Here is a 25,180-nt window from a genome sequence, read left to right on the forward strand (position 1 = left end):
TCAATCATCCCGGCGCTGACGCGAGCGTGACGCCTCGTCGTGCTGAGTACGGCGGCGGACAGGCTCAGCGACGACCGGCTCACTGTCCGTAGCCAGAGGCATAGTCTCTGACCGCGGCGCAGGCAATTGGGGGTCGTCTGGGAGTTCCTCAATCCTGCTGCTGCCATCGACGGTATCCTCGCCTTCGGCCTTCTCCTTCAAGAGGCGCTCCTCGCGTCCTCGCTTGTAGCAGTACCAGAGTACGAACATGAGCACTATAGGGGGGTTAGCATCCCGGATCTGTCAGTCGAGTCAGGGGGTGTTGGTCACTCACACATGAGCGCCACGCTCCAGAGCACATTGACTCCAATGAACGCAGGCCATCTTGTCTTGAGCGCTGTAACAATGGCCCTCAGCATACCAACGAGAGCGCCGGGCTTTGTCGCCAGTTCGAGGATGTTCTGCGGCATGAGCATCTTCTTCGTCGCCTCCTTGAGGCCACCCTCGGCGTTGAACTGGACGCCTTGGCTTTTGGCAGCCGCGGCGAGGATCTCGGGGGCAATGCTGTTGGTGAGCTTCTCGGGCAGCTGCGTGACCAGCTTCTGCAGCGACGAGGGCAACTTCTCGAAGCCCTTGTTGATGGTGCCGTCGCGATCACTGATGAGCTTCACCAGGTCGTCGTATGCCGTAGGCACGCCGTTCGCCAGGTCCTTGAAGATCTGCGTGAACCTAGCCAGCAGATCGGCATTCTCGCCGGCGAGGACTTTGTTGTTCTTTGCCTTAAGATTGAGACGTTCGAGGACGCGGCCCAGGTCATTGGCCTCCTTTTGCTCCTCCTCCTCGGAGAGGGAGGTGTCGCCAGGTGTGACGGCGGGTGAGACGGCTGGGCTCGTCTTGTCATCGCCTGTCTTTGACTTGGCTTTGGAGAAGAGGACAGAGAGGCGGCCCGGTTTGAGTTGCTGGTTCTCCTTGTCTTTGTTGTTATCTCGGTCTTTGGCTCTCTGTTCGTTCTCCTTCAGCTTCTGCTCCTCCCTCTCTTTCTTCTTGCGACTCTTGTTGATTTTGCGTGGGTCGAGCGACTTGGCGTCGTCAGACTGCCATTCGAGATCTGGCACCACGAGAGGCCGCTCCGGCAGCGCAGGTGGATCACCATCCTCAGACAAGATCTCTTGGAGGAATCGTTCATCTGAGCGGTCGAGGACAGGCGTAGCAGGGTCGTTGGCGGGCCTCGAGCTGGATCCGTTGTTATTGGGGTCCACCGGGGTGGTCACATTGCTGTTGCGCTCCTCGAGGGCCCTTGTGGCTTCGTTCTCGCGTGCCTTCTTGGCGTCCCTGTCCTTCTTGACTTTCTTGTAGGTGAAGTATTCGAGCATGGCGTCGACTGGTATAGTTTGGCTCGAGCTTTCAGGGTGTATAACAGTGAGAGGTTGAGGAGAGCTGCCCCAGAGAAGCAGGGGATGCAAGCGACTCTTTAGTTAAACGTCTAGCGCCCTCTCTGCCGCCTTGTCTTTGAGCTCTGGGCGAATCACCTGGCTTCGCATGTGCTCATGAATGAGCATTGCCCTGCTTTGTTGTTGGCCGCATGTGCACCGCCACACTTGGACCCTTGGGTGATGTCATCAGCCACACTTTCCCCAACCATGCACTTTCAAGTCAAAGTTCTTTGCCGCCCAACCCTTCTTAGTGATCTTGGCACATCCATCCATCCATTCATTCATTCATTCATTCATTCATTGTAAAGCGCTTGTCTTTACGAATTATCGTCACTGTCGACCCCTTGGTCGTCCGAGTAGCCGCCGTTGGGCTGCGCGTGGCGCGTAGTTTCTTCGGCGGCATTGCTTCTCCTCGCGCCGCCCGCTGTCCGCCGTCTCTCGTGCGCGGCTGTCTTCGTAACCGCCCTCTCACCGACATAATTCTTGCCAGTCCACGCCCGCGCGCATTTGGGGCAGTTCTTGTTGCCTCTTGACCTCCAGAATGCGTCTTCGCAAATGTCGTGCAGCCGAAGGTTGCAAAGGGGCTCTGCGCATCGCAGCCCGTACGTGATGATCTCCTTGCAAGCCGCGCAGGTCTTGATAGGCTGCCATTCGTCCGATTCAGCGTCTGGGCTGTTGAACTCCTCAATGAGCCAAGGGCGCAGCTCCAAGAGTGCCCTTGAAGACAGGCTGTAGAAGCCCTCGCGACTCTTCTCCAGCCAGCCGCCAGCTGTCATGTTCGACAGAACATCCTCCACCTCACTGTGCTTCAGTCCACGGTCTGTTGGTGCCTGCGTGCTCTCCTCATCGTGTGCCTGACTTGGTCTTGACCGTGGCCTCGCCAACTTGATTGCTTGCATCTGTGTGATTGCCATGACCTCCATGCGCGGGCTGTTGTGGGACTCGAAGATGGCTACCAGCAGCCGCTTGATGAATGCGAGCTCATCCGCTGTGAACGTGGTTGCTAGTTGTGTCTGCGGGTCCGATGTAGTGTTGATGAGGGCGTAGATGTGTTCTTTTGTCTTCTGGTGCGTTGCTCTGCGGATGTCATAATCGAACAGTGAGACAGCTTGGCGGGCCAGGTTGATGTATTCCTCAAAGATTTCCTCGGTGATTTCCTCCTCGTCGTGCTCTTGCGATCCTTCATCGGCATTCCCTATGGCGGCCAGAATGGGGCGAGCCTCCTCGTATGTCATGGTTCCCCGAGCCATCAGTGCTTGGAGGAAGGCCTTGTTGCCAACTTTGTAGTTTGGGTCAATGAGTCCTTCCATGGTTCTGCCCTAGGAATTCACAGGTTTTGTAAAGAAAGTCTCGTCTAATTGAGGATCGTGAGCAGTTGGGCGAAGTCTTCGAATCCTACTCGTTGGTCAACTTGTGAAAATTGAAGTGACGATAGATGAATGAATGAATTGATACGCGTGGACCGTGTTGAGTGCCTGCAGTGCAGGACCACGATTCGAGTAGCAGTTGACCAATCATTGAATATTTGGTGGGTCCCACGTCGACCTCCAAACCTCGAACAAGGTGCTGTGCTCTTGTTTATAATTCATCTGGTCGCGCGCGTCGTGATTTGCGTGGTAGTCCAGCAGGATCGGCCGAGATTACCTCTTATTCTAAACCTCAGTTTGAGCTGTCGACCACTCTTTGCCAAAGCAGCCCGCAGAAAACGTGTCAAGGGCTCCCAAAGGCTAGCTTGACAGCCCAAGACCGCACTCAGTATCCTGCGATTGTAGCCCATACATCAGCCACTTTATCAGTAAAGCAAGGCGACAGTACCGTCTACCGGCGTATCGGGTTACCTGCAGGAGGCAGGTTCTCAGAAGACCGCCATGGCGGACCAAAAGGAGTTCAACGTTATCCAGTTTGGTCGTAGCGATGGCGCGGATACAGGACCTGGATACTGGCCTGCACAGCCTGCACAGCCTGCGCCTCCCAAGAAGGTCCCTGGGGCAGCAACAGACGCTGGACGACGCACAAAGCCGTCAATGGCGAGACTGGCAGAGGACGACCCACGATTTGTCGAATGGAAAGTGAAGCTGGGGATTCTCCTGAAGCAGGAATTATCGCCTAGCCCTCATGGTGAGATTTTGCCGGCGCACACTACTCACCACCACCCGTATACTAATACTCACAGAGGGAAATGCGTGGCTCGTCAACTTCCCCAGAGGATACTGGCTGTATGAGAAATCCAACAAGACTTGGGTCTCGGGCTATCCGATCAAGTCAAAGCTCTTCAGGACACCACAGGAATTCGCATTCCACCTCATATGGCTCTCATCTACATCAAATGACTACAAAGACTGTTGCTGCCCGCATTGCAACTTCCAGAGCGCGCCTAAGCCGGTGGTCGTGGAGTTGGACACGCCCAATCTGCCTCACGCGGAATCGCCGGCCAAGCAAGATAAGGTGCAGCCCAAGGCGACACCTGCGCCGATACCCATCTCTGGACAGACACAACAAGGAGCTACCATTGCAAGACCAGCTGCTGCCAAGCAAAGCGCGCTCGCGAATCATGTGTCCGCTCCGGTCCAGGTCCAGCCTCAAGTCCAGCACCAGCAGCAACTACACATGCGGCCGCAAACACAATCTCCTATGCAACGACAATCCCCGGCCCAGACACAGCCACAACCTCAGGCTCCAGCCCAAAGCAATCCCCAGCCGCAGGCGCAACCACAGGCGCAACCACAAGCACAAGCAAATATTATCTGGAGCCTCAGGTCGCCACTTGTCTTCCGTGCCGGTGAGCTTGTGTGGTTCAACAATGGAGCGTCTTGGCGGTTGGGCATCATCGCCGCGTCAAGCCAGACGGCGCATGAGCTCCTGCCCATAGGACATGGCATGGTTCACCGCCCCAATGTGGTCAAGCCTCCCGAGGATATGCGACCTTTCTACGCATTCAGCGTGCCGTTTGTCACCATACCCGATCTCAAAGACAAGGTCTTTGACGACATCCCGTGGGAGTCGACCATCCATGCCCTCGGCAACGATACGGGCAAACGCGACGTCTTCGCGCTGGATGCGTCCAAGATGGCGGCGACCAAGATCGACTACTCGTATTCGACCTGGTCTCCCGTGTCGCAAGACCAAAAAACCATCTTCTACTACGGTTGCTTCCTGGGAGCAGAGCGCATCGAGATTGGCGATGCCTTGCGCCTTCGGAAGCTGCCAGCCTCGCTCATGGCCGGCGAGACCGCGGTCATGGGGCTGCGGAACATATTTGTGTCGGAGGAGCAGGGCGGCCTGCTGTTCCGCGGCCATCTCTACGTGCTCTGCAAGGATGCCTCCAAAAACATTGTCCCGCCGGAGCAGCTTCCCATCGCGCTGCGCGACGAACTGAAATGGAGGCAGTCGACTGCTTCGAAAAACAACACCTACCAGTACTCGCTGATGAAGGAAAATGTGATCCTGAACGAGAGGTCGATCAAGGGCCGCTTCTACCCCACGCATCGCCTGATGCCCATTCTGGACCCGGGGAGCTTCAATCAGATCGTAGCGTCGGGCCACGTCAACGAGCAGGTCATACCGCAACTGAACAACCGCATGGAGGCAGGCATGGGAAGATATATTGGCCGCAAGAGGAATCGCATCGATACGCTGGGACCCTGTGTGGCCCACGGGTCACGATTGGCGTTGGAAGGACATGTCAAGGAAGATGTTTGAGAAAGGGCTTGGGTTTATTGAATGTCACGGAGACATGGGCGCAATTATTGTTCTCGCTACTGAATCTTGTAGTTAGCGGATGGAGGCTTTTACACCAAGTAGTTGCCGTATGACTCCCTGCGAGGCGCGAGCAAGGCTGAATAAAGTATCTCGCCACGCTTCCTCACTTGTTACGCGAAGAATTGTGAAACTTTCTTTTAAATCAAGTAGAAGAGGCCAGAACTTGCTCGCGTCATACGTCTATGTCCAACTCCCCCTTCACGCATTGCCACCTTTTGACAACGTGAATCGGCAACCCACCTAGCGCAATGAAACCTCATCAAAGACAATCGCATCCTTCCGGCTCCAGAGCCCCAGCCCAGGACGAGTTTATTTTCTTTTACTTCCCCAACGCACCGTACGGGGAGTTCTGCCCATGGTATTTCGGTCCCTTCACCGTCTCCCAGGCCGAGATCGCCTCCTTGATAGGCCAGCCATGTGAACTCTCGGGCGCAAATGAAACCATCACGTTCAACTGCGCCGAGCAGTTCATGATGTACTGCAAAGCCGGGCGGTTCCGCGACTTTGTACGCCAACTGCGAATCATGGCCACGGCGTCGCCCAAGGAGCAGAAAAGACTCGGAAAGAATACAATCGGATGTTGTGATAGGCAGTGGGACGACGTCAAGAGTAAAGTGGTCGTGGCAGGGAACGTGGCCAAGTTCGGTCAAAACGAAGGACTGAAGGCGAAGCTCCTCGCCACCGGTGACCGCGTGCTGGTCGAGGCGTCAAGCAAGGATCGAGTGTGGGGGATCGGATTCAAGGAGAAGCATGCCATGGGTCACCGTGCAGAATGGGGTGAGAATAGGCTTGGTGAAGCGCTCATGGTGGTCCGAGAACGTCTGAGAAGGGAGGAGGAGGCGCAGATTCGGGAGAGGGCTGAGAAGGAGCCGTGGACGATCTACAACAATGCCTAATTACATGAATCGGTCGCTGAGCTTGCGGATACAGTAATCTCATATCAGATGTGCTGATTTACGTCAAGGTATATGGAAGAGGTAGTTGCTGAAGTGCTGGTAGCAAATAGGCGGCCGTCAGGTGGATCGAGTCGTGAGCCCGGTCAATATATCAGGCGTCTGGGCTCACATTGAGTGCAGCCAGGCGCGCCGCCAGCCTCTTCACAACTTCAGGTTCAGGCTCGGACTCAACCTTGCGCGGCTGTGCCCGTGGACTTGCGTCCGACTTCTCCAGCCCACATACCTTGCACTTGGCCCCCTCCTGAACATTTTCAGGATGCAAAGTCGTGCATTTGGCGCACTCGAAGCGCGGAGTACTGTTTGGACCAAAAGCATCGCCTGGGTACCCAAAGGGATACTTGTCTTTCTTGGGCCTGTTGCCATGCTTAGCTTCAACTCGTGGTGGGGAGATGCGTGGCCAACGTACGGGTCGCGCGGACAGTCCGTGCAACGGACGTGATCACAACTTGCGCACAGCTTGCTCCCGGTGGCGAAGAGCGTCTGGCACTCGTGACATGTGCGCCGCACACGCTGGCGCGGTTTCTTGTAGACAAGATCGGAACCGCCCTTCCTAGCGGGACGCGTGAGAAGCACTTCCCCCTCCTTCTCATCAATGTCCCAGTCAGGGATGATGGGTGCATTCTCCCTGTTGACCTTGAGGATAGCCGCCTTCTTCTCGCGACCGGCGATGACCTCCGCCTCGGTACGCTTCGGGGGGTAGCGCGCGCACTTTGTGCAACGGATGTGCTGGCAGTTTGGACATTCCTTGTCCGCCGAGAAGGCGGCGTTGCACTTGTGGCAGGTGCGGCGAACGCGCATGCGGATGGGCTTGTCTGTCCGCAGCACGGTGTCGCCGGCGATGGATTTTTGCCATTCGGTCGGCTTGAGCTCGATGCCGAAGCGCTCGCCCAGCTTCTTGGCTCGCTCTTCGAACATCTCGGACTTGGACAGGCGCGAGACACCCTGCATGGCCTCGTACCTGGCACGAGCCTCCTGCGCCCTGGTCAGAGCCGGAGCTGTCCTGCTCAAAGTGTTAGCAGAGCCGGTAGCCAGCAAGAATGAGAGGGCTTTGGTACGAACATTTTGTCAGGCAGCTCGAAGGCCCCGCCTGTCTCGGACGCTGGATCGCCCTGCTCCCTCTGCTTCGTAGAGCTTTCACTGCGTCGGAGCACTGTTCGAGCACGGGAGAATAGATTGGTCAAACTCTTTCGCTGCGGTCTCTCGCCCTGGGGCGTGGAAGCCGCCGGCGCATCTGGCTGGGAGCTCATGGTCGGGAAGCGTTTGCAGCGGCAGGTTGGTCGTCGAAACCTTCGTCGTATCGTTCAATTGGTGTAGCTATCAAGTGCGCGGCGAAGTCGTCCGTCGGTCTCGGGGTGTCTCAAGAGGGTCTCCCCGGTGCTTAATCGTGGTTCGCGGCAATTCGAGAGGAAGATAGGTTGAGTTCGATCGCGAAACACCGGCCGGAGTCTGAAGTGTTTTGCGGGAGAGGTTGAGCCCAAGATCGAATGGCTTCGAGGGGTTCTTCTACCAGTTCATGAGAATCGAGGCCAGATGGATGTAAGCGTGAGGTGGGTGCGGAGAGATACAGGGCCAACGCTGTGCGGTACGTAGTACGGATTGGTAGGTGAAGGGGTCTAGGCTCCATGTCCGTGCCGTGTGGGCATCTTCATCAGCCGCAGCTTCAGTCATGTACCCGTGCCCGTGGACCTGTACTTGTACAGTGTACAGGAGGACAGGCCCGGACCAGGTTCCCGGTTGCAGCTTGCATATGCACGTACGTAGTACGTTTGTTGTTGTACGGACAGCACTGTGCTATCAGGATAGCATGCGCGTGCTCTGGCGGCGAACATGAAGGATGGAGTACTCGTAAGGTAGCCAAGACATTGGGATATCGCACCCGTAGGCGGGCTCAGTGCAGTGGTGGGCTGCGTGGGTCCAGGCCCAGGCGGCTTCTGAGGTGGGTAACGGGCGGTCGGTCCCGTCTTCTCGCTCGGGGCTGCTATGCATGTAGTACGTACGAAGAGTCCAGTCTTTTTCATCATCCTCATAAATCAGCCTCCACTAATTCAAGATGCGCAGCGTTTCGAGTGCGGCCACCGAAGTCGACCAAGGAGCCCACAATGCACTCTACACTTCAGGCAGCAGAAGGAATGGACCGTGACGGGCATATGCATCGATGGGCCGGCCGCCGCAAGCTCCAGTCCGCAAAATCCGACTGTATGCTCTGCTGGCCTGGTCCAACATCCTAAGTCTAGGACCCAGACAGTCAGACAGCGCATGGAGCTGCTTGCCGCATGATGTACGCATCACAAAGCCGGTCTTACTGTACGTACGTATGCGTGTTGACTCAAGCCAATGGTCTCAATAGCTACCCAACCTGTTCACCTGGCTGCCTGCCTGCTTGCTGCCGGTTGCTACTCATGGTGGCCAATGCGTGTCTTGCTCTGTCCTACCAAGCGAGCTTCAGATCAAATATCGCAGATAAAAGGCTGGCAACGGACAACAATGGCTATTTTCCCATCCAATGGGCAGCTGCGCTGCAAGTTGCAGTCGGGCCCTTTGGGCTGGAGGCGGGGTCTCGAATGTGACCTCACCAACGTCACCTTACCGCGCCTGGTAGTACCGGTACCGGCACAACGGGACGGGTGAGAAACAAGAAAAGGGGGAACTGCGGTTCCAACACATCGGACCTGTGGCTTGCGACCGACATCGTCGCACGGTCCGTACTCCCAACTGGGAACGTCCAAGGTTATTGGTGCGGCCCAACAACAAGACAACGTCAGTGACATTGCCACTCTATCATCTGCTTGCTGGGGAGCGGGCAATGCCCTCCCATATAAGGGCCTCAAATTGTTCAAGAAATCCGAGGTTTTGACGGCATTTCGTTGCTTTGCATCACGGCTCAGACACGCCCCATCATCTAGGCCTACTAACTGACAGCTGAAGATGGATATCGGCAAGTCTAGCAAGGTACCTTTTGAGCTACAGAGGTCTGCAGCTGCGTTTGATATCGCAAAGCATAATTCCTGTGCATAACGACACAGCGTTGCCAGGTAGATAGGGACATTCTCAGCTCCTGATCTTCGGGCAACAAACTTGCTGTTGCATTCATGTTGGCATCGATGGTGGCATGCGATACACAGCTGAAGAAGACGCAGGAGAAAGGGGGTCAGCAAACGAGTTGCAACTCCTCGCCATGGTTCGATGTTCATTCGCAGGAAATTCCTCTCCGAGACGGTATCAGGGCAAGGATCAGTCATGCTGGCTGCCGGCTGCAGTCCAGTGCATCCACGGCGTCTGCCGTCCTGCAAGAGATATGCAATATTACTGACACCCTTGGGATCTTGCCGCATCACTTCTCTTCTTGCCTCGTCGCTTTTCGAACCCCGCATCTGCCGTGCTCGGCTCTTCCGAGCCAGTGGGCTGGTTTCGTGGCTTGAAGGTGTCTGTAGATGTTAACCAGAACTCATAAGTCATACTTGGTTTATTGGTTTATGCCTTCAGGTCGTGCGTGGGCCACCCCCCCCCCCTTTTTTTTTTTTTTTTTTTTTTTTTTAATTTGTTGCAGCTGAATCGGACCTACGGCGCCTGGCAGATATTTGTAGGGACAACATTTGCTCACTCATTGTTCCGGTACTAGCAGTCGCAAAATGGTCCATAGGGTAAATCGCTTCTGTTTAGACAAGAGTGTTAGTTAACTTAACTATCAGGTCCTGACGAGAACGTGTTGGCGTATATCTCACTTGATGCTTATGCTTAGACGCAACGAGTCACCCCGTGAGACACTCCATATAAGGGCCATATGAGACAGGCTGTCAATAGCATAAGAATTGAACACGGCTTTATAATCAGAGAGTTCTTGACAGCGTAGAGTATCACAGTACAGGGTAGCCAACTGACAACCAAGACTGCGAGTTACTACCAGGTATCGATAAGTCGAGAAAGGTGGCCCCCGACTCCCTACGGTTAGCGTCTCGAGTCAACCGAGTCGTGACGACAGACGACGACGCGCATCTGCCTCTTGGAGAAAAGCTCTCAACTCCAGTCAAGACCACACACATACCACCACTTGATGCCTCCCAGCTCACGCAAACGCCCTGCAACCTCATCACTCGAACGAGCTGTCTTTCTGACGAATCTCACTCCTACCCGCGACGCAACTATATCAGACTGTGCAAAGACCACGCGCACAGTCATCTTGACCTGAACCGCTCCTCCACTCTCGGCTACATGCAATACGAGCCCCTCGCCATATCAGAACAGCACCCAGAACCCGGCAAAGCACTCGACTCGCCTCCTTCTTCCCAACATGGCTCCCATCAGCAATGCGACTCATCTCATCGAGACCGTCTCGACGGTCACAGCGGAAGTGCCTCGCCGCACTCCGTGCGACGCGATCACCACGATGACCTCCCCGCGGGGTTTGACGCTGGATATCTCAACGAGCGATTGCGTGGCCTAAGCCTTGATCACCCGCTTGCAGAAAGCGCTGTACTCCCCGGAAAACGCATTGCTGACTATGAGAACGCGGTCACCCCCCCTACACCCAAGCAGGGCCTCGGATTCAAAGTCATCAAGCGCCGGAGTGACTCACATACCGAAGGCATCCACATCGAAGACTTCCCTAATGGTATGTACGAGCGGGAGCGCAATAGTGCTGATGGTAGTTGACACGTGAAACAGAGGTCTTGACGCACATTCTGTCGCACCTCCATCCTGATTCCCATGCTGCCGTGTCACTGGTGTCCAAACGCTTGTATGCGCTCATAACAACGCCACATGCGTGGCGCATGGCATTCTTGCGATACTTCCCTGCGCACACCTTACTCAACACGAAGAGTGGCAAGGCAAGCAGCGTCTGGTCAGAGTCGGTGACAGATGTCGTCCGGTCCGAGACCCGCCACTTTACGCGCCTCACCCCCCTCGCTACCTGGAGGAGTGAATACCTGTTCAGGACTAGGTTGATACGGAGTCTTGAGCGAGGCAAACCGGGAAACGGCATCGGATCATCAGGTCGCACAAGCCAGTCAGGCAAGAAGAACAATGCCGTCTTGACCTACAACTCGAAGCTGCCTTGGCTGATCACCAACATCCACGCTGTTTTCAACAATGGCAAGAAACCTCCTCGTGCTATCCAGGGCGCAGCCGCTCTGGGAGTTGGCACCATGAGTGACCCGACCAGCGGCAAAATTGAGAAATGGGGCCTCGAGGATCCTTTTTCGATCCTCCAGCTAGATGAGATTGCGCCCAACACCGTCCCCTACGGCTTAGGAGACGGCCCAGCTGCTGTGCCCAACGTCATGGATGTCAGTCAGCCTTACGGCCTCTTGGCTGGAGAGGGGTTCCCTGGCGGGCGTGCCTACTTTCGGGCTGTCAACGAGAATCGAGGTCGCTACTTGGGCGCGGAGTCGAGCGTCACAGACGCAAACCCCGATATCCCCAAGATTCCCGAAATTTCGGATGCTGTCTCTGCCGTGTGGCTGGCCAAATCGTCTGCTGTCCCAGCAGCTACATCTGCCATGGTTGGCATGTTGGTTGGCTCTACACTTGGCGTCATCACTGCCTTCGCGCTCGGATGGGACTCATCAGGTCCTAGGCTCGCCAGTGGAGACATGACTGCGACGTGGGTGCTGAGCCCCGGTGTGCCCATCATCTCCATCAAGGTTGACGATCATTACAATGCCAAGCGCAAGTCGAGCAACAGGGTATGGGCAGTTGCACTCAACGCCCTGGGCGAAGTCTTCTATATGACGGAGACACCCGCCCACAACCTAAGCAACGTCAAGGGGGAGGATGTGCGCAAGAATGCCTGGTACGCTGGTCGCACAGCATACTGGCATTTGCTTGAAGCAACGCGGCGCGTGGCTCGACCGGACGAGCTGGACCAAAATGTCCTTCGCGGCACCTACTCCCCTCGATCACCTGCTGATTTCATGAAGCTGAATCAGGAGCAGATGACCGCAGAAGCCCGCGAGGTCGAGAAATACCTGCATTACACACCTTCCCATTTCGTCAAGGTCTGCGAAGGCTGGGACATGCGGCGCAGGTTGGAAGTGGACTTTGCCAACGACGATGGAAAAGGGGCCGGTGAAGGCATCTTCGTGTTCGACTGCGGCTTGGCAGAGGGTCGCCCTGCCTGTGTGTACCGGTATCAGCGCACATCTGCCCAGGGCCAGCAGGCAATGCCTGGCGCGTCTTCTAGCCCGACGCCGCCTTCTCTATTTGGCCGCGTCGATGGGGAGGCAGTGGATTCCACATCGACCCCTGACGCCCAGAACCCCAAACCTCCCCCACCGACCCCCCTCAGCCCTGGCGAGACTTCTTCACCAAAACAACATAAGTGGTGGTGCCATGCGCTCAAGTTCAAGACGTCTCCTTCCACGGTCATCACTGCCACTGCGTTGGACTGCTCCACCCATGCTGTCACCAGACTGACAGAGGATCCCCTTCATATGGCTGCCCAAGGCACTAGCAACGACGTTGAGATCCCTGGCCGTCGTGCGCGCTTCCTCGTGCTGGGCACTGAGTCTGGTGCTGTCGTTGCCTGGAATGGGAGAGAAAGGCCTAGTAGCTCTGATCTACTTCCTGTTCGCACCATCCAGACCGAATCACCGCAAGTCTCCAGCGTCGCGGCCTCCTCCCTGTACATTGTGCATGGCGGAAGCGATGGCCTTGTTCAAGCATGGGATCCCCTGGCTTCCAACACGGAGGTGGTCAGAACACTGAATGCCAGATCGAATGGCCGCGTACCCCGGCACATGGTCACTATGAATCCGGCATTGTCGGCGGAGCATTACTGTGCTGCTAGTGCCATCTACCTCGATCCGGACCCGACTGTTCTGCGTGGAATCGTGTCGTTTGGCGCATTCATGCGCTACTGGTCCTACAGTTCGACCCCTCATCATCCCGGCCGCAAGCGTCGTCTCCGACACTCTGATATCCATGGCCGAATCGCCAGCCGTCGCCACGCCGGGACGAGCTCGAGGTACATTGCTGCCGAAGAAGCCGAGCTGCGTCGGGAGAATGAAGACCGAGAACGCGAAAAAGCGCGCCTACGCAGTCGCTTTGGCGTTGGCGCGTTGGGCGATCTGACGGAAGAGGAGCAGCTGCTGTACGCGCAGATGGTGTCTGAAGAGGCGTTTGCCGTGGAGGAGCGACGGCGCACGAGTGACTCTGCCGAAGCCAGTATCGACACAGCCTCGTCCTGGAGCGAGACGACGGCGGAGGTAGTCACCCCTGAAGCCAGCGTTGCGGGGCCTTCCGCCTCAGCGCCCATCGTCGAGGAAGATTCGGACTATGAGCAGCAGGTCCAGCAAGCGTTGCGTCTATCGCTGATGGAAGGCGTGAACGACGTGGCGGCACAGTCACCGCGTAGCCAGGGGCCTGGGGACTTTGAGTTTGCCGTCAAGTTCAGGCCCATGGGTGGCAAGAATCGCCAGTTTTCACGGTCTGGTTCCAATGAGTCGCCTCCAGCGAGCCACACGCCCAGTATGCCATCTCTGGGCAATTTGGCTCGGCCATCGACGCAAGAAGAGGAGGACCTTGCCTTGGCTCTCAGTTTGAGCATGGCTGATCAGGATCCCTCTTCCTCGGCAGCCATTGAGAACGGCCATGCTGAGGTCGAGGAATTTCCGACATTGATGACCGAAGGGGTTGGCAAGGGCAAGGGGGTGAGCAGATGGTGATTGTCCCTCGTGTGCGCGACGTGTGTGTTTGCTTCTGGATTGCTTGATAATACCTTTTTTTCCCCCACCTCTCCGTGGATACATGTGTCCTACTAGACCTCTTTTGAGCTCCCGTGAATTATATTTGGTGTTATTCGTTATTAAATCTTGCATGTTCTGACCTCTCACTGGCCTCTCGAATACTTGCCTTGCCATGAACGCCGAATGCCCGTTTATCCTGATGTGTGCGTTTTCTATATCTGTCGTAATCCTTATCATAAGGTCGTTAAATAGTGGCCCCTTGTACCAGGAGCTCCAAAATGGCCAGTACTGTTATACCAGCTGAGATTCTGTGCGGCGCCAAAGCACCCGCGCCATCACCTTCGTCATCTTCATCACCATCTTCGCTGCTTCCCGTCGCCTTGGGCCTGCTCTCGCCCTCAAAAGTGGCGACTCCCTTGTCCGTCTCACGGCTACTTGTAGAGCGGTAGCCGCCGCGTGTGAGCCGGACATCCTCACGCCGTCTTGTTCCACCGTGAGCACCTCGCCTCCCATGGTGGTCGTGACATCCGCAACGTCCACGCTGAGGGTTTTGCCGTTGATGAAAATGACATTGTCAGATGGCGAGGCCATCCTTGCTGTCTTTGATTGAGTAGAGCGCGAGGAGGCCACGTTGCCAACGTCAGCCGACGATTTGATTGCAACTGATTGACGCCTCGAGGGCGATACATGGACGGTGGAGAGAGAGAAAAGGTTGGGTCATGACTGCCGGCGGAAATGATTTCAACTTTCAAGCGCGGATGTTTCGCACAGAATCCGGGGTTCAGAATCAAGATCAAAAGACATGCATGCCATTCGTGCGCCTTGCATCTCCGAGGAGGAGCCGGGCTGGGGTCCATGGTGATCACTTATCCTGAATTCTTGATGGAGTCGCCGTCTTTTGTCACTCTGGAGCGGATGTTGCTCGTTGAGACGTTGCTGGCGAGAAGCATCTCCTCAACTTGCAATAGCCACGTCCGCGCACAGCCATTGGAACATGAGGTCAACTATTCAAGTCTCTCGGGACCCCTGATTTCACTGGCATGTAATTGTGAGTCCGAGACTTGTTGTTCTCCAGGCTAGTCTTCAGTCGCTTCTCGCAGGAGCGGAAAAGGGTGTCGTCAGTGCACGTGATCCCGGTTCTCGAACGTGGTTCATGCATGTCATTCACCTGAACTTTCAGTTGTTTGATGATGGACAAAACAGCTACACGACCAGACCTCATTCGCGACGACGAGGAAATAGCGCACAGGCCCTCCGTTATTTCACTCTCGGCTCCATGGGCCGCAAACCCCAGCGACCAAACAGGACACTGTCTTCGTCCCAGCCATTGCAGTCCGTCGTCAGCATCTTCTCGCCTGTGAACACGGCGTTGGCGCCAGCCATGAAGCAGAGGGCCTGCTGCTCCTCGGACATGCTCTTGCGCCCGGCCGCGATGCGGATCACAGTCGCCGGCATGAGGATGCGCGCCGTCGCAATCGTCCTCAGCATGCTCGCAAAGTCGACCGGAGGGCGGTCACCCAGTGGCGTGCCCTTGATGGGCACCAACGCGTTCACGGGGAAGCTCTCTGGGTGCGAGGGCAGCGTCGACACCGTCAACAGCAGCCCGACGCGATCCTGCGCTGACTCCCCGAGACCCAGGATGCCGCCCGAGCAGACGTTGATGCCCGCGTCGCGCACGTGAGCCAGCGTCTTGAGGCGCTCGTCGTAGCTCCGCGTCGAGATGATGGATGGGTAGAACTCGCGGCTCGTGTCGACATTGTGGTTGTACGCAGTCAGGCCTGCCTCCTTGAGCTCCTGCGCCTGTGCCCCGTCAATCATGCCCAGTGTGACGCACGACTCCATGCCCAGCGCGCGTACGCCCTGGACCATGGCACGAATGTTGCGCAGGGCGTTTTTGCGGCCGCGCATGTCCCGCCACGCAGCACCCATGCAGAAGCGCGTGCTCCCCCGGGCGCGCGCCACGCGGGCCGCCTCGAGCACCGACTCGACTGTCTCGACCTTCTTCGCCTCGAGACCGGTACCCTTCTGGTACCGCGTCGACTGGGCGCAGTACGAGCAGTCCTCGGTGCACCCCCCCGTCTTGATGTTCATCAAGGTGCAGAGCTGAACCTCTGCTGGATCGTGGAATCGACGGTGCACAGAGCCCTGCCGGCATGCCAAGTCAGCTCAGAAACGCATCACGCAGCTTCCAACGCACGGATTCATAGGCCAGCTTCATCAGTGGCTGGTGGTAAATGGCCGAGATCTCCTCTTTTGTCCAGTTGTTCCGGACCTGTGTGGCGGCAACGGCTCGGCGGAAGATCTCCTCCGCATGTTGTGTCTGCTTCTCCTCTGGCTGTTCATGGTCGCTTCGAAGTGGGCTGCGTGTCGGCAGCGGCTGCTGGTCCACGACGGTTGAAAAGGGACGGCTCGGTAGTTGGCGTGGACGGAGGCTGTAAGCGTGCCGTGAGGCAGCCGTTCGCCATGAAGTGTTCATCATGTTGACAGACATGGTTCGACTGTGGCACGCCTGGGTGGCCTCCCGCTGCGGACTGGAGGCAAGGGAGAGTCATTTATAGAGGCGTGACTCACATAGAGTAGTATCTGTTGATCACCTCCCCCTACTAACAATACAAGGATGTGAGTCTGCCAGGCACCACTTAATGAGATGGGGACGGACGGCTCAACAAAGTGCGGGTGGTGGGCGGGGAGCACATGCCACTATGCATGCAATCGTGGATTACTGTTATTAATTGGTGACGAGTGATTGGACTCGCAATGCTTGCGGTATTAATATCGCCTGGTGAGAGAAGCTGTCGGTTGTCGCCTTGGGCAGGCCCAAGAATGCAACAGACATGCATGTGCGTACCTAGCCTAGACCACTGTAGTAACTGGCCCCCGTCAGGACATAACTGTCCGAGCGAGACCAGACCGGCTACCGAGGTCAACAGCGGGCCTGTAACGGTAAAACAAGCTTCGCAACAATTGCCGGTGCTTGAGGAAGATATACAGCGTGTCTATTTACCTGCATCAGGGATGCGGAGGCCGATACTAAGCGCCTCGAGGTCACTGCAGAGCGAGCGAGTGGCCCGCAAGAATGACGGACTTTGAGTTGTAGGCAGTGTGAATGTTGTCACGGCTGAAAGCCTGGGCCTCCACAGAATTTGAGTTGTTTGTCTGCTTCAAGCAAAGGCTAGAATAATTAGTCCCCGAGGCGTCCGTGAAAGGGCATGTGGCATGTGGCATAAATGCTCGCGTAGCCAGTCCTTGGCCACCCAGCTAGCCCGCGATTGTCGATACGACCACCCTGGAATTGGTCAATGCCACACCTGGATGCGAGGTCGGCAATACAAAAAGCTCTCGATGTCGGACCTACTGCAAGAGCACTCAATTGGTCGCGGAGTCACCCGACTGATGAGGTCAATTCAATTGTTGAATTCAAACTTTCAAAGAGGTCTTTCTGGTATGACCGGACTAGGCCTATAAAGGGGTCGGACTGGGGGTCCCCATGGTTGTGCAAAATCCCCGAGTTATGCAGCTTATGCCGGTCGAATGCACTATTTGATGAAGCGACATAATTGATGCAGGACGACAACGTTCGTCTCCAGGAGTTCAGGTTCACCACTCAGTGGACGACAGTCATTTCATCTTTGTCGTGTTATGAAGCCGCTCGTCTTTGGGCCGTCTCTGTTGTTCTTCACAGATGGACGGGGCCAATACAGATCTGATTCGCAGCACTGTTGTGACGGTCTGTTGGCCAGACGCCCATCTATCTGGCTCATGTGAGCCCGCCATGAACACGTTGGCATGGCTACTCGTTGAGACTGTCATAAGGACCGCGGTTACCTGCTGCCCAACGGCGGATGGGCTGGCATCGATGACAACTGGTCAACGACTGAAGTCTTGCTCGGCTCTCAGCAGCAGAAGGTGAATGTTCTTATCGGCACAGCGCTATCTGAACTCTGGGCTGTAGGCACTGGAGGATGCTATCCTAGTATGTAGTAACCTCCCTTTGATTATAGATCGACTGACTGATGGAGATGAACCGCACTGCTCCTCTGCGCGGGTGGTCTGTGCGACCCCATGCAGTCGAAAGACTGGCATGATATGGGAACGCGGCAGCTCGGGCTGGATCATCTGAATCACGGTGCGAATGGCCGGTACGGACTCGACGCGTTGCAGATCGAGCCTACCGACCGTGAACAAAGGCCTGTCCATGAGACAGGTCTTTACATCTGCCCTTAATTTGATGGACTACTATTTGGGCATCTTCGGTCTCGGCATCACACAGGGAAACTTCGGGGACGTGGTGGCCAAGTGACCATCCACGGCTGCCGTCGAGGATTATGGACTCTTCCCTAGCTACAGCTATGGCTACACTGCTGGAGCCCACTATCGCAGGTACCCAAGGTGACCATATGCCTCTGAGCTTTGCTGATGTGTGCCAGATGATACGCCCGCTTCAATCACCATGAGTGGTTTCGACTCTACTCGCTTCATCAATCACGACATTGACTTTGCAGTCACAAAGCAGGACACTCTGCTGCGGACGTTCGTCCGTGGTATTGAGGTTGAGACCAATGGGAATGAGACCCCTGGCAACTGGAACTCATCCGCAGAGGCTCTTTCTGGCCGGATACTCCTTTTTTTGCGCTCATCGATACGGCGACGCCCTTCCTGTGATTTCCAGATCAAATGTGTGACGCATTTGCACAAACCTTGAACCTAACAAACGATGTTACTCTGGGTTTGTACATCATTGACAACGACCAGTACCAGCAACACCACGACTCGGATGCCCTTGGATTCCGCTTCACACTGTCAAGCACGGACAACACAGACAACCTGGGAGACCCCATGAACACCCCTGGCGTAGTCAATATCACCGTGCCTATCAAGGCCTTCATCAGTACGGTCCAGTATCCCTCCGAACCCGAGGCTATCAAATATGGCAATCCAGCCGTTCCTTACTTCTCCCTCAGAAGGTCGGGGGACAGTTCTGCCTACGTGATAGGACGGTCATTTTTCCAAGAGGCTTACCTCACGGAATATGTTCGCGCAACCTTCTCCATACACCAGGCGTTGTTCCCTGACGGGTCGAATGAGGCTGCTGTCCTCGAGACAATTGAGCAGCCAGACGGCAGCCCATATCCACCACCCAAGTCACGCCATGATGACCTGAGCACAGCCACTATTGCTGGGATTGCCGTGGGCGCTGCAGTCGCAGTGGTCGGATGCAACTCACGCCGAGCATTGTCTCCCCGCTCGCTCAGAGTCCCCAGCCAGCGTCCAGCTGACACCATCTTCTGCTGTGCAGCGCAGGCCGATTGACCCGTCCAGAATTGTGTTTTGGGGACCGCTGCCCGACAGTGTGTATCTTCCGCATGGACACCCCGAAGCCTCTGGTGGTGGTACAGCACAGAACGGCTCGCATGATGGAATACTGGGAAGCAACTACACTGAAGAGGAGGAGACGATGCTAGCTTTGCGGGACCATGTGAACTATAGGGCGGAGACACCTCCTGTATCGCCGGGGGCAGATGGACATGGGGATGATGCTTCTGGTGGCGGAGGGATGGAGTTTGTGCGCGTGCCGCAGATGGCCGCAAGGAGATAGAGCTGGGAAGAAGCCACGACAAATTAGGCTGCCTTCATGACTGGCGAAAATAATCTACAGATACGCTCATGGACAGGTTTATATTTCATGGGCGAAAGGGATATATAAAGGCGGATCAAGGGCAATGGGCACTTTGCGTTTGTATCATGACTTTACATACAAGCATATATTTCTTTATTCAACTCCAGATGTAGGCATCACCAGATCTCTTGCCACCACGTTAGAGCGTTCAGCTCTCGTTCCCTCTCTTCTGGCTCGCCTGCACTCTTGTACGGCTCGAACACGGCCTCTTTGCATGCATCGGCCATCTTGCTCGAGCCGCCACACACAGCAAATATGGCACCCTGCCGTATCAGCGATGCGATTTTGTCCGCCTGCTGCTTGACGAGATGTTGTATGTAGACCTTCTTGTCCTGATCTCTAGAAAAGGCCGTAAAAACCTCCAGCTTGCCACCACTATGCAACGCCTCCCATTCCTTCTCGAAGAAATAGTCTGCCTCGCGATTACGGTTGCCAAAGAAGAGTAGCATAGGCCCTGGGTTCGGGTGGCTGAGGCGCTCGTGGACGAGACATCGGACGGGTGCAACGCCTGTTCCTGTCGCCATCGCGATAAGAGGCCGTTGCGCATTGGCGGATCCATGAATGGGACTGAGGACGGGTTTGCGAGAGACCACGAGCGTTGACGAAAGGGGCATAGATGCGAGGTAGCGAGAGCATAGACCCTGTCGCGGCTTGCGCAAGATGGTGCGGTACCGCACCAACGCCACGAGGAGGTCGACTCGTGTGCCCACGCCGGATGGCGACGTGGCGCCCCCGTTGGCGATGCTGAAGTCTCGGCCATGGATCAGTGGGAAGATGTCGAAAAGACGCTCAGCTGGCAGCTTGACGGAGGTGAACTCCTCCAGTACCTCGAGGATGCTGCGCCGTGATCGTGTGGCATAGTCGAAGTACTCGTCAATGTACAGGTTCTGGGTGAACTCCAGCAAACGGGTCTTGTGGTACTCATCCGTGGAGAAGTAGGACATGCTCTTGAGAAAGGATCGTTTGGGAATGGCTGTAATGTCGACGTTCTCGAGGAGAAGATTTCGTAGTGTGCATGGTTGAGGGGCGAATAGATTGCGAGGCAGCGATGGGCAGAGGGATAGGACGAGGGGGACGTCCGCGATGGATGTCCAGTCCATGAGTGTGATGAGCCGGTGGACGTCCTCGGGGAAGTTCTTGGGATAGATTGTGAGACAGTCACCAGGGTTCGTCTGGAGAACCTCGCCGGCAGGACGCTGCTGGACGTCAAAGGATACTTGACGAACGTCTTGCCAGTGCGAGTCAGGGGTGAGTCGACTGTTCTCGACAATTGTGGCTGTCCAGCCATCTGGGATAGGGAGTGGTCGCTCAGGAGGCGGGCCGGTTACCATGGGTTCTGAGTCTTGCGTGTGATGCCCATTTGAGGAGTCTTTAATTTTTTCCAATGCTGGGGCCAGAGACCACCGAGCAGGCAGTACTGCGTCGTCAGGTATGGGCGACTGGTCTGCTTCGAGAGGGTATGCCTCCAGCAGGTGATTGTGCAACCGCTCCCCCCAGTTCGAAAAGGCACCCTCAATGCTACAATGTGTTAGTTTTCGCTCGTATGGGGTAAGGAAGCCCACTGTCATACCCATCTTCAAACTGCTCGTCTGCCTCCCCATCGTCGAAGAACCGGTTCGCCCCCAGTTGCTCGAGCCGTCTCACGAGTTTCCGAGCCGCCCAGTTAAATTTGACATATGTACTATCACCAAGCCCGAAGCAGGTGAAGTTTACTTGGGAGAGGCAGCCAGGTGGTAGCCTCTTCCGTAGTAGTTTCTTCCAGAACAAGAGTGAATTATGTGGCATGTCACCCTGCCCAGTTGTCGATATGACAAACATGACGATTTGATGCTTGAGAAGGCTATTCTGTGCGGATCAGTACAAAGCCGCCATCGTTGTCCTTGGGAAGGGTGCTCACAAGATCGACAGCGTCGAGCTCGTCGACGTCTGTGCTAAAGTGCAGGCGTGCGCACAGTCGCCCCAGCTCCTCGGCCATGTCCTGCGCATTCCCCGTCTCCGATCCATAGAGGACGAGGGCGGATCTCTGGCTGCCAGCCATCTTATCGACTCTTTAGTGAGAATACGATGCGCAAGTCATGAGTTTACGTGGTTCCGTTATTGATGAAGAGAGCCGCTTGGTTCGTACTGTATGGGCCGAAATTGTTTGTTGGAGACTCCGATGACGGGGCGCCTCGCGGTCACCCACCAGACTATCCGTAGACTAGTAGCTTTGCGTATCAAGGTCTGATATCTTATCAATCTATTACACCCAAATCTCATCTCGCAACTGCAACCATTTGACGAAAAGTTCCCCGCGGTCAGCATTCTGGTCGCATTGAGCATCCGGTATTGATGTGATCCCGGCACTGTTACGTTGGAGTAGCCAAGAAAGCGTGTGTCCATGTGATTCTAGCTGTCTACTCTAACTCCTACTACTTCGAGCAGTGGATGAGGCGACAATGGAGGCGACCGACACGCTGAATGTGCTTTGTTGACCCAACGTGAGCGGCCGAGCCTGTCAGTAGTGGAGGCCGTCAAGGCAGAGTTGAATTGGCTATATTAATGCATGAATGAACTCATTCTTTTACTCCAGGGATGGCGTCTTGCTCACATGCTCCAGCCATAGGCATAAACTTTGAGGATTGCAACGAATTTGCTAATTTCTCCGAGTTCATTGGTGAGGGCCCGGCATTTATCCTCGTCACCGTCCACTTATCGATCTGACTAACAATCGTTCTCGGCATGAATTGCATTCTGTCGCACTTTGTGTTGCTCTTGCTTTGCCCAGGAGTATCTTCTGATCATGGAAGACGTAAGATAATGGTAAGGTAACGTACCTTATCTTAAAATAGGCATGGCTCTTGCCAAGCTCCGGTCTGTTCATCCTCATCAACTTTGGAACTTCCAAATGAGAAGGGTCGTCTCGAGCTTGGAGACTTTGGGCGGCAAGACCTCTCCACAGACGCCGAATGCACTAGACTACCTGGAAGTGGATCCAGTCGCTCTCCTAGGACGTGGTCTGGACGCTAGAGCCTAGGGACACCTAGAGGAGACCCCTGTTTGGATCTCGTCCGAGCCAGCAGGTTGGGGAAAGCTCTGCCAAAAAAGACAGAAAGCCAAGGTCTTGCATTGCTTCCATATTCCACTGGCCGTTGACTTCGACAGCTACATGAGCTGATGAAGATGACCTGTGACGATGATTCGATGGCAATATAGAGGCCTGCACAGCTGAAATCAAGCAACCTCATGCACACATCATGGCGCATGTCTTGTCATCTCGATTGATGGGCGATAATTGAGTGTCCATAGCTCCGGACCTATTGGTGCCAACTTTAGGCACTCTGTGAGCGCCGCTGCCACTTCGCTGAAGCTTGTCGCAAGCTGGCAGGCGCGATTCCACGCTTGCTGGGGCTGCACGCCCGCTGCACCTGCATTTCGATCTCACCGTCACAGGGGGCTGCTGCAGCGGCGGCAGGTGCTGGGAGGCAACGTGAAGGCGCGCTGACTGCAGCCTGCACCCTCGAAAATTATTTCAGAGCTTCACCGCGCCCAGCTCCAACGCTCGCTCCCCCTTTCTCTCTCCTCCAACACAACAATCAATCCAGTCAACTTTGTGTCTCCGCGCAACGCTCGACGTCTGTCAAACCACAACTGTTTCTAGGGCACCAAGCTACCCTGATTCAACTTCCTCCTCATTGCTCAAACGAGTTCGCCTCTTTCAAGCACACTTCTTCGAACCTTCAGGTGCCTCTCCACACCCGAGTTCGAACGTCATCTCAACCTCTCACCGACCTCCACCCCATCACACGACCCAACACGACAGCACTTGTTCATCACCATGTCTGCTGTTCCCGCCCCCGTGGAGAAGGCTGCCGAGACTGTCTCCAGCACAGTCTCCAACGCCGTCAACGATGTTGCCGAAACTTTGAGCAATACCAACCTCAACAGTAACAAGGCCGCCGCCAACGAGGCTGCCTCGGCCAGTGCTGCCGAAGGCCGTCGTCTGTACATTGGCAACCTGGCCTACGCGACAACTGAGGAGGAGTTGAAGGGCTTCTTCAAGAGCTACCTTGTGTAAGTCATTCCAGATGCTGATCCTTTGGATCTTCACGCAATCTTCGGACGAGCTCGACGCACCGTCCCCGCGCCGCAACGCCGCACATTTGCTGTCGATGTCGCACAAAATGCGAGCGTTCGAGTCGGTACGAGCCTACGCTAACTGTAGTGTAGCGAGTCCGTTTCCATCCCCAAGAACCCGCGTACCGATCGCCCTGTCGGTTACGCCTTCGTCGACCTCTCGACCCCTACGGAGGCCGAGCGCGCCATCGAAGAGCTATCCGGAAAGGAGATCTTGGAACGCAAGGTCTCCGTCCAGCTGGCTCGCAAGCCCGAGGCCGCTGCCGACAAGGCTGCTGAAGCTCCCGAGGCCGCTGGTGGCGAGGGCACTCGCCGCCGTGCCTCCGGCCGTGGACGTGGCCGTGGACGCAACGGCCGTGGCGGCCGCAGCGCCCGCGCTGTGAGCAACTCCCCCATCTTTCTCCTTGCCGACAGAGCAGCTAACAAGATCAGGAGGGCGAAGAGAAGAAGGATGAGACCGCTGAAGGCGCCGCTGCCGCTGGTCCCACCGGTGTTGTAGCCACCGATGCTCCCCCCGCTGCTACCAACGAGGTTCCACAACCTTTGGCCGATATCACCAACGCAATGAACAATACTGACACATCCTCCAAGGCGGCCGCAAACGCCCAGCAGCGCCAGCGCCGTGAGCGTGGCCCTCCTGCTGACGGTGTTCCCTCCAAGACCAAGGTCATGGTTGCCAACCTTCCGTACGACCTGACCGAGGAGCAGGCAAGTTGACCATTACTGGACTGCCTGGAACCGTGCTGACTGTGACAGCTCATCAATCTGTTCAAGGACTACCAGCCCACTTCCGCCAAGATTGCCCTGCGCCCCATCCCTCGCTTCATGATCAAGAAGCTTCAGGCCCGTGGCGAAGCGCGCAAGGGACGTGGTTTCGGCTTCGTCACCCTGGCTTCTGAGGAGCTCCAGCAGAAGGCTGTCGCTGAAATGAACGCCAAAGACATTGAGGGTCGCGAGATCGCTGTCAAGGTGGCCATTGACTCCCCTGATAAGACTGACGAGGAGGCCAACACCCCGGCGGACGAGACTACCAAGCAAGAGAACACCAAGCCCGCCGAGCAAAAGGATGCGGCTGCTGTCCCCGCCGCCGTCGCCGCTCCTACCGTTGTGTAGATGGGCTTGGGTGACATTCACGGCAATAACCTCCATATGCCCGATATCACATCATGAATTAAAAAGGTCACAATGGGTCCTTTTTTTTTTTTGGGAATGAGTATTTAATATATGGGAGAAATTGCAGAGTTACTCACCAAACAAATTCCGCCCCAGTTGGACTCAAAAACAAAATAGCGACTCTCAAAACTCGAGTGACTGGTGCGCTGGTGAACATGACTTTGTAATCTGTCGTTCGCAGCCGCGACGCATTCCACCTCGTGTCATATAGCACATTCTAATGCTTCAGTTCGGTACAGAAAAAACAGCACAAACATTGTTGAATGTCGTCTTAAGGAGTCCAGCTACAGAAGCTGTCCACCATGCCAATATCGATACATACGCGTGTACCGTTTTGTGTGGGGATTTCCAGTTGCTTGCCAGGGGGAGGGGGGTCTGGGTTCCATCGCGATTCCAACGTTA

At 55.8% G+C, this 25,180-nt stretch overlaps 10 protein-coding genes across 10 annotated transcripts; 5 read left to right on the plus strand and 5 right to left on the minus strand.

Moving 5' to 3' along the window:
- On the minus strand, positions 1 to 1,352 carry J7T54_007265 (uncharacterized protein; the record flags this gene model as incomplete). The annotated part of the gene is made up of 2 exons (XM_051507552.1): positions 1 to 254; positions 314 to 1,352. 2 exons carry the CDS (start codon positions 1,350 to 1,352, stop codon positions 1 to 3), a joined length of 1,293 nt encoding a protein of 430 aa, XP_051361272.1.
- A 377-nt stretch (positions 1,353 to 1,729) lies between these two features.
- Positions 1,730 to 2,722, minus strand: J7T54_007266 (Non-structural maintenance of chromosomes element-like protein; the record flags this gene model as incomplete). The annotated part of the gene is made up of 1 exon (XM_051507553.1): positions 1,730 to 2,722. One exon carries the CDS (start codon positions 2,720 to 2,722, stop codon positions 1,730 to 1,732), a length of 993 nt encoding a protein of 330 aa, XP_051361273.1.
- Positions 2,723 to 3,280: 558 nt separating this feature from the next.
- J7T54_007267 (uncharacterized protein) lies at positions 3,281 to 5,111 on the plus strand (the record flags this gene model as incomplete). Its single annotated transcript, XM_051507554.1, has 2 exons — positions 3,281 to 3,530; positions 3,586 to 5,111. 2 exons carry the CDS (start codon positions 3,281 to 3,283, stop codon positions 5,109 to 5,111), a joined length of 1,776 nt encoding a protein of 591 aa, XP_051361274.1.
- Positions 5,112 to 5,419: 308 nt separating this feature from the next.
- Positions 5,420 to 6,067, plus strand: J7T54_007268 (uncharacterized protein; the record flags this gene model as incomplete). The annotated part of the gene is made up of 1 exon (XM_051507555.1): positions 5,420 to 6,067. One exon carries the CDS (start codon positions 5,420 to 5,422, stop codon positions 6,065 to 6,067), a length of 648 nt encoding a protein of 215 aa, XP_051361275.1.
- Positions 6,068 to 6,218: 151 nt separating this feature from the next.
- Positions 6,219 to 7,374, minus strand: J7T54_007269 (uncharacterized protein; the record flags this gene model as incomplete). Its single annotated transcript, XM_051507556.1, has 3 exons — positions 6,219 to 6,480; positions 6,534 to 7,127; positions 7,187 to 7,374. 3 exons carry the CDS (start codon positions 7,372 to 7,374, stop codon positions 6,219 to 6,221), a joined length of 1,044 nt encoding a protein of 347 aa, XP_051361276.1.
- A 2,962-nt stretch (positions 7,375 to 10,336) lies between these two features.
- J7T54_007270 (F-box/WD repeat-containing protein-like protein) lies at positions 10,337 to 14,422 on the plus strand (the record flags this gene model as incomplete). Its single annotated transcript, XM_051507557.1, has 3 exons — positions 10,337 to 10,736; positions 10,790 to 13,787; positions 14,137 to 14,422. The coding sequence occupies 3 exons, from the start codon at positions 10,337 to 10,339 to the stop codon at positions 14,420 to 14,422; spliced, it is 3,684 nt and encodes a 1,227-aa protein (XP_051361277.1).
- Positions 14,423 to 15,069: 647 nt separating this feature from the next.
- Positions 15,070 to 16,291, minus strand: J7T54_007271 (Biotin synthase-like protein; the record flags this gene model as incomplete). The annotated part of the gene is made up of 2 exons (XM_051507558.1): positions 15,070 to 15,957; positions 16,010 to 16,291. The coding sequence occupies 2 exons, from the start codon at positions 16,289 to 16,291 to the stop codon at positions 15,070 to 15,072; spliced, it is 1,170 nt and encodes a 389-aa protein (XP_051361278.1).
- Positions 16,292 to 18,137: 1,846 nt separating this feature from the next.
- On the plus strand, positions 18,138 to 19,408 carry J7T54_007272 (uncharacterized protein; the record flags this gene model as incomplete). The annotated part of the gene is made up of 4 exons (XM_051507559.1): positions 18,138 to 18,192; positions 18,240 to 18,313; positions 18,565 to 19,020; positions 19,109 to 19,408. The coding sequence occupies 4 exons, from the start codon at positions 18,138 to 18,140 to the stop codon at positions 19,406 to 19,408; spliced, it is 885 nt and encodes a 294-aa protein (XP_051361279.1).
- A 197-nt stretch (positions 19,409 to 19,605) lies between these two features.
- Positions 19,606 to 21,527, minus strand: J7T54_007273 (NADPH-dependent diflavin oxidoreductase-like protein; the record flags this gene model as incomplete). Its single annotated transcript, XM_051507561.1, has 3 exons — positions 19,606 to 21,007; positions 21,060 to 21,334; positions 21,387 to 21,527. The coding sequence occupies 3 exons, from the start codon at positions 21,525 to 21,527 to the stop codon at positions 19,606 to 19,608; spliced, it is 1,818 nt and encodes a 605-aa protein (XP_051361280.1).
- Positions 21,528 to 23,306: 1,779 nt separating this feature from the next.
- J7T54_007274 (Single-stranded TG1-3 DNA-binding protein-like protein) lies at positions 23,307 to 24,718 on the plus strand (the record flags this gene model as incomplete). Its single annotated transcript, XM_051507562.1, has 4 exons — positions 23,307 to 23,542; positions 23,699 to 23,984; positions 24,038 to 24,277; positions 24,362 to 24,718. 4 exons carry the CDS (start codon positions 23,307 to 23,309, stop codon positions 24,716 to 24,718), a joined length of 1,119 nt encoding a protein of 372 aa, XP_051361281.1.
- Positions 24,719 to 25,180: the final 462 nt, after the last annotated feature.

The sequence above is a fragment of the Emericellopsis cladophorae genome, assembly GCF_022114955.1.
Source record: "Emericellopsis cladophorae strain MUM 19.33 chromosome Unknown NODE_33_length_250951_cov_121_911845, whole genome shotgun sequence".
In the NCBI taxonomy this organism is placed as follows: Eukaryota; Fungi; Ascomycota; class Sordariomycetes; order Hypocreales; family Bionectriaceae; genus Emericellopsis; species Emericellopsis cladophorae.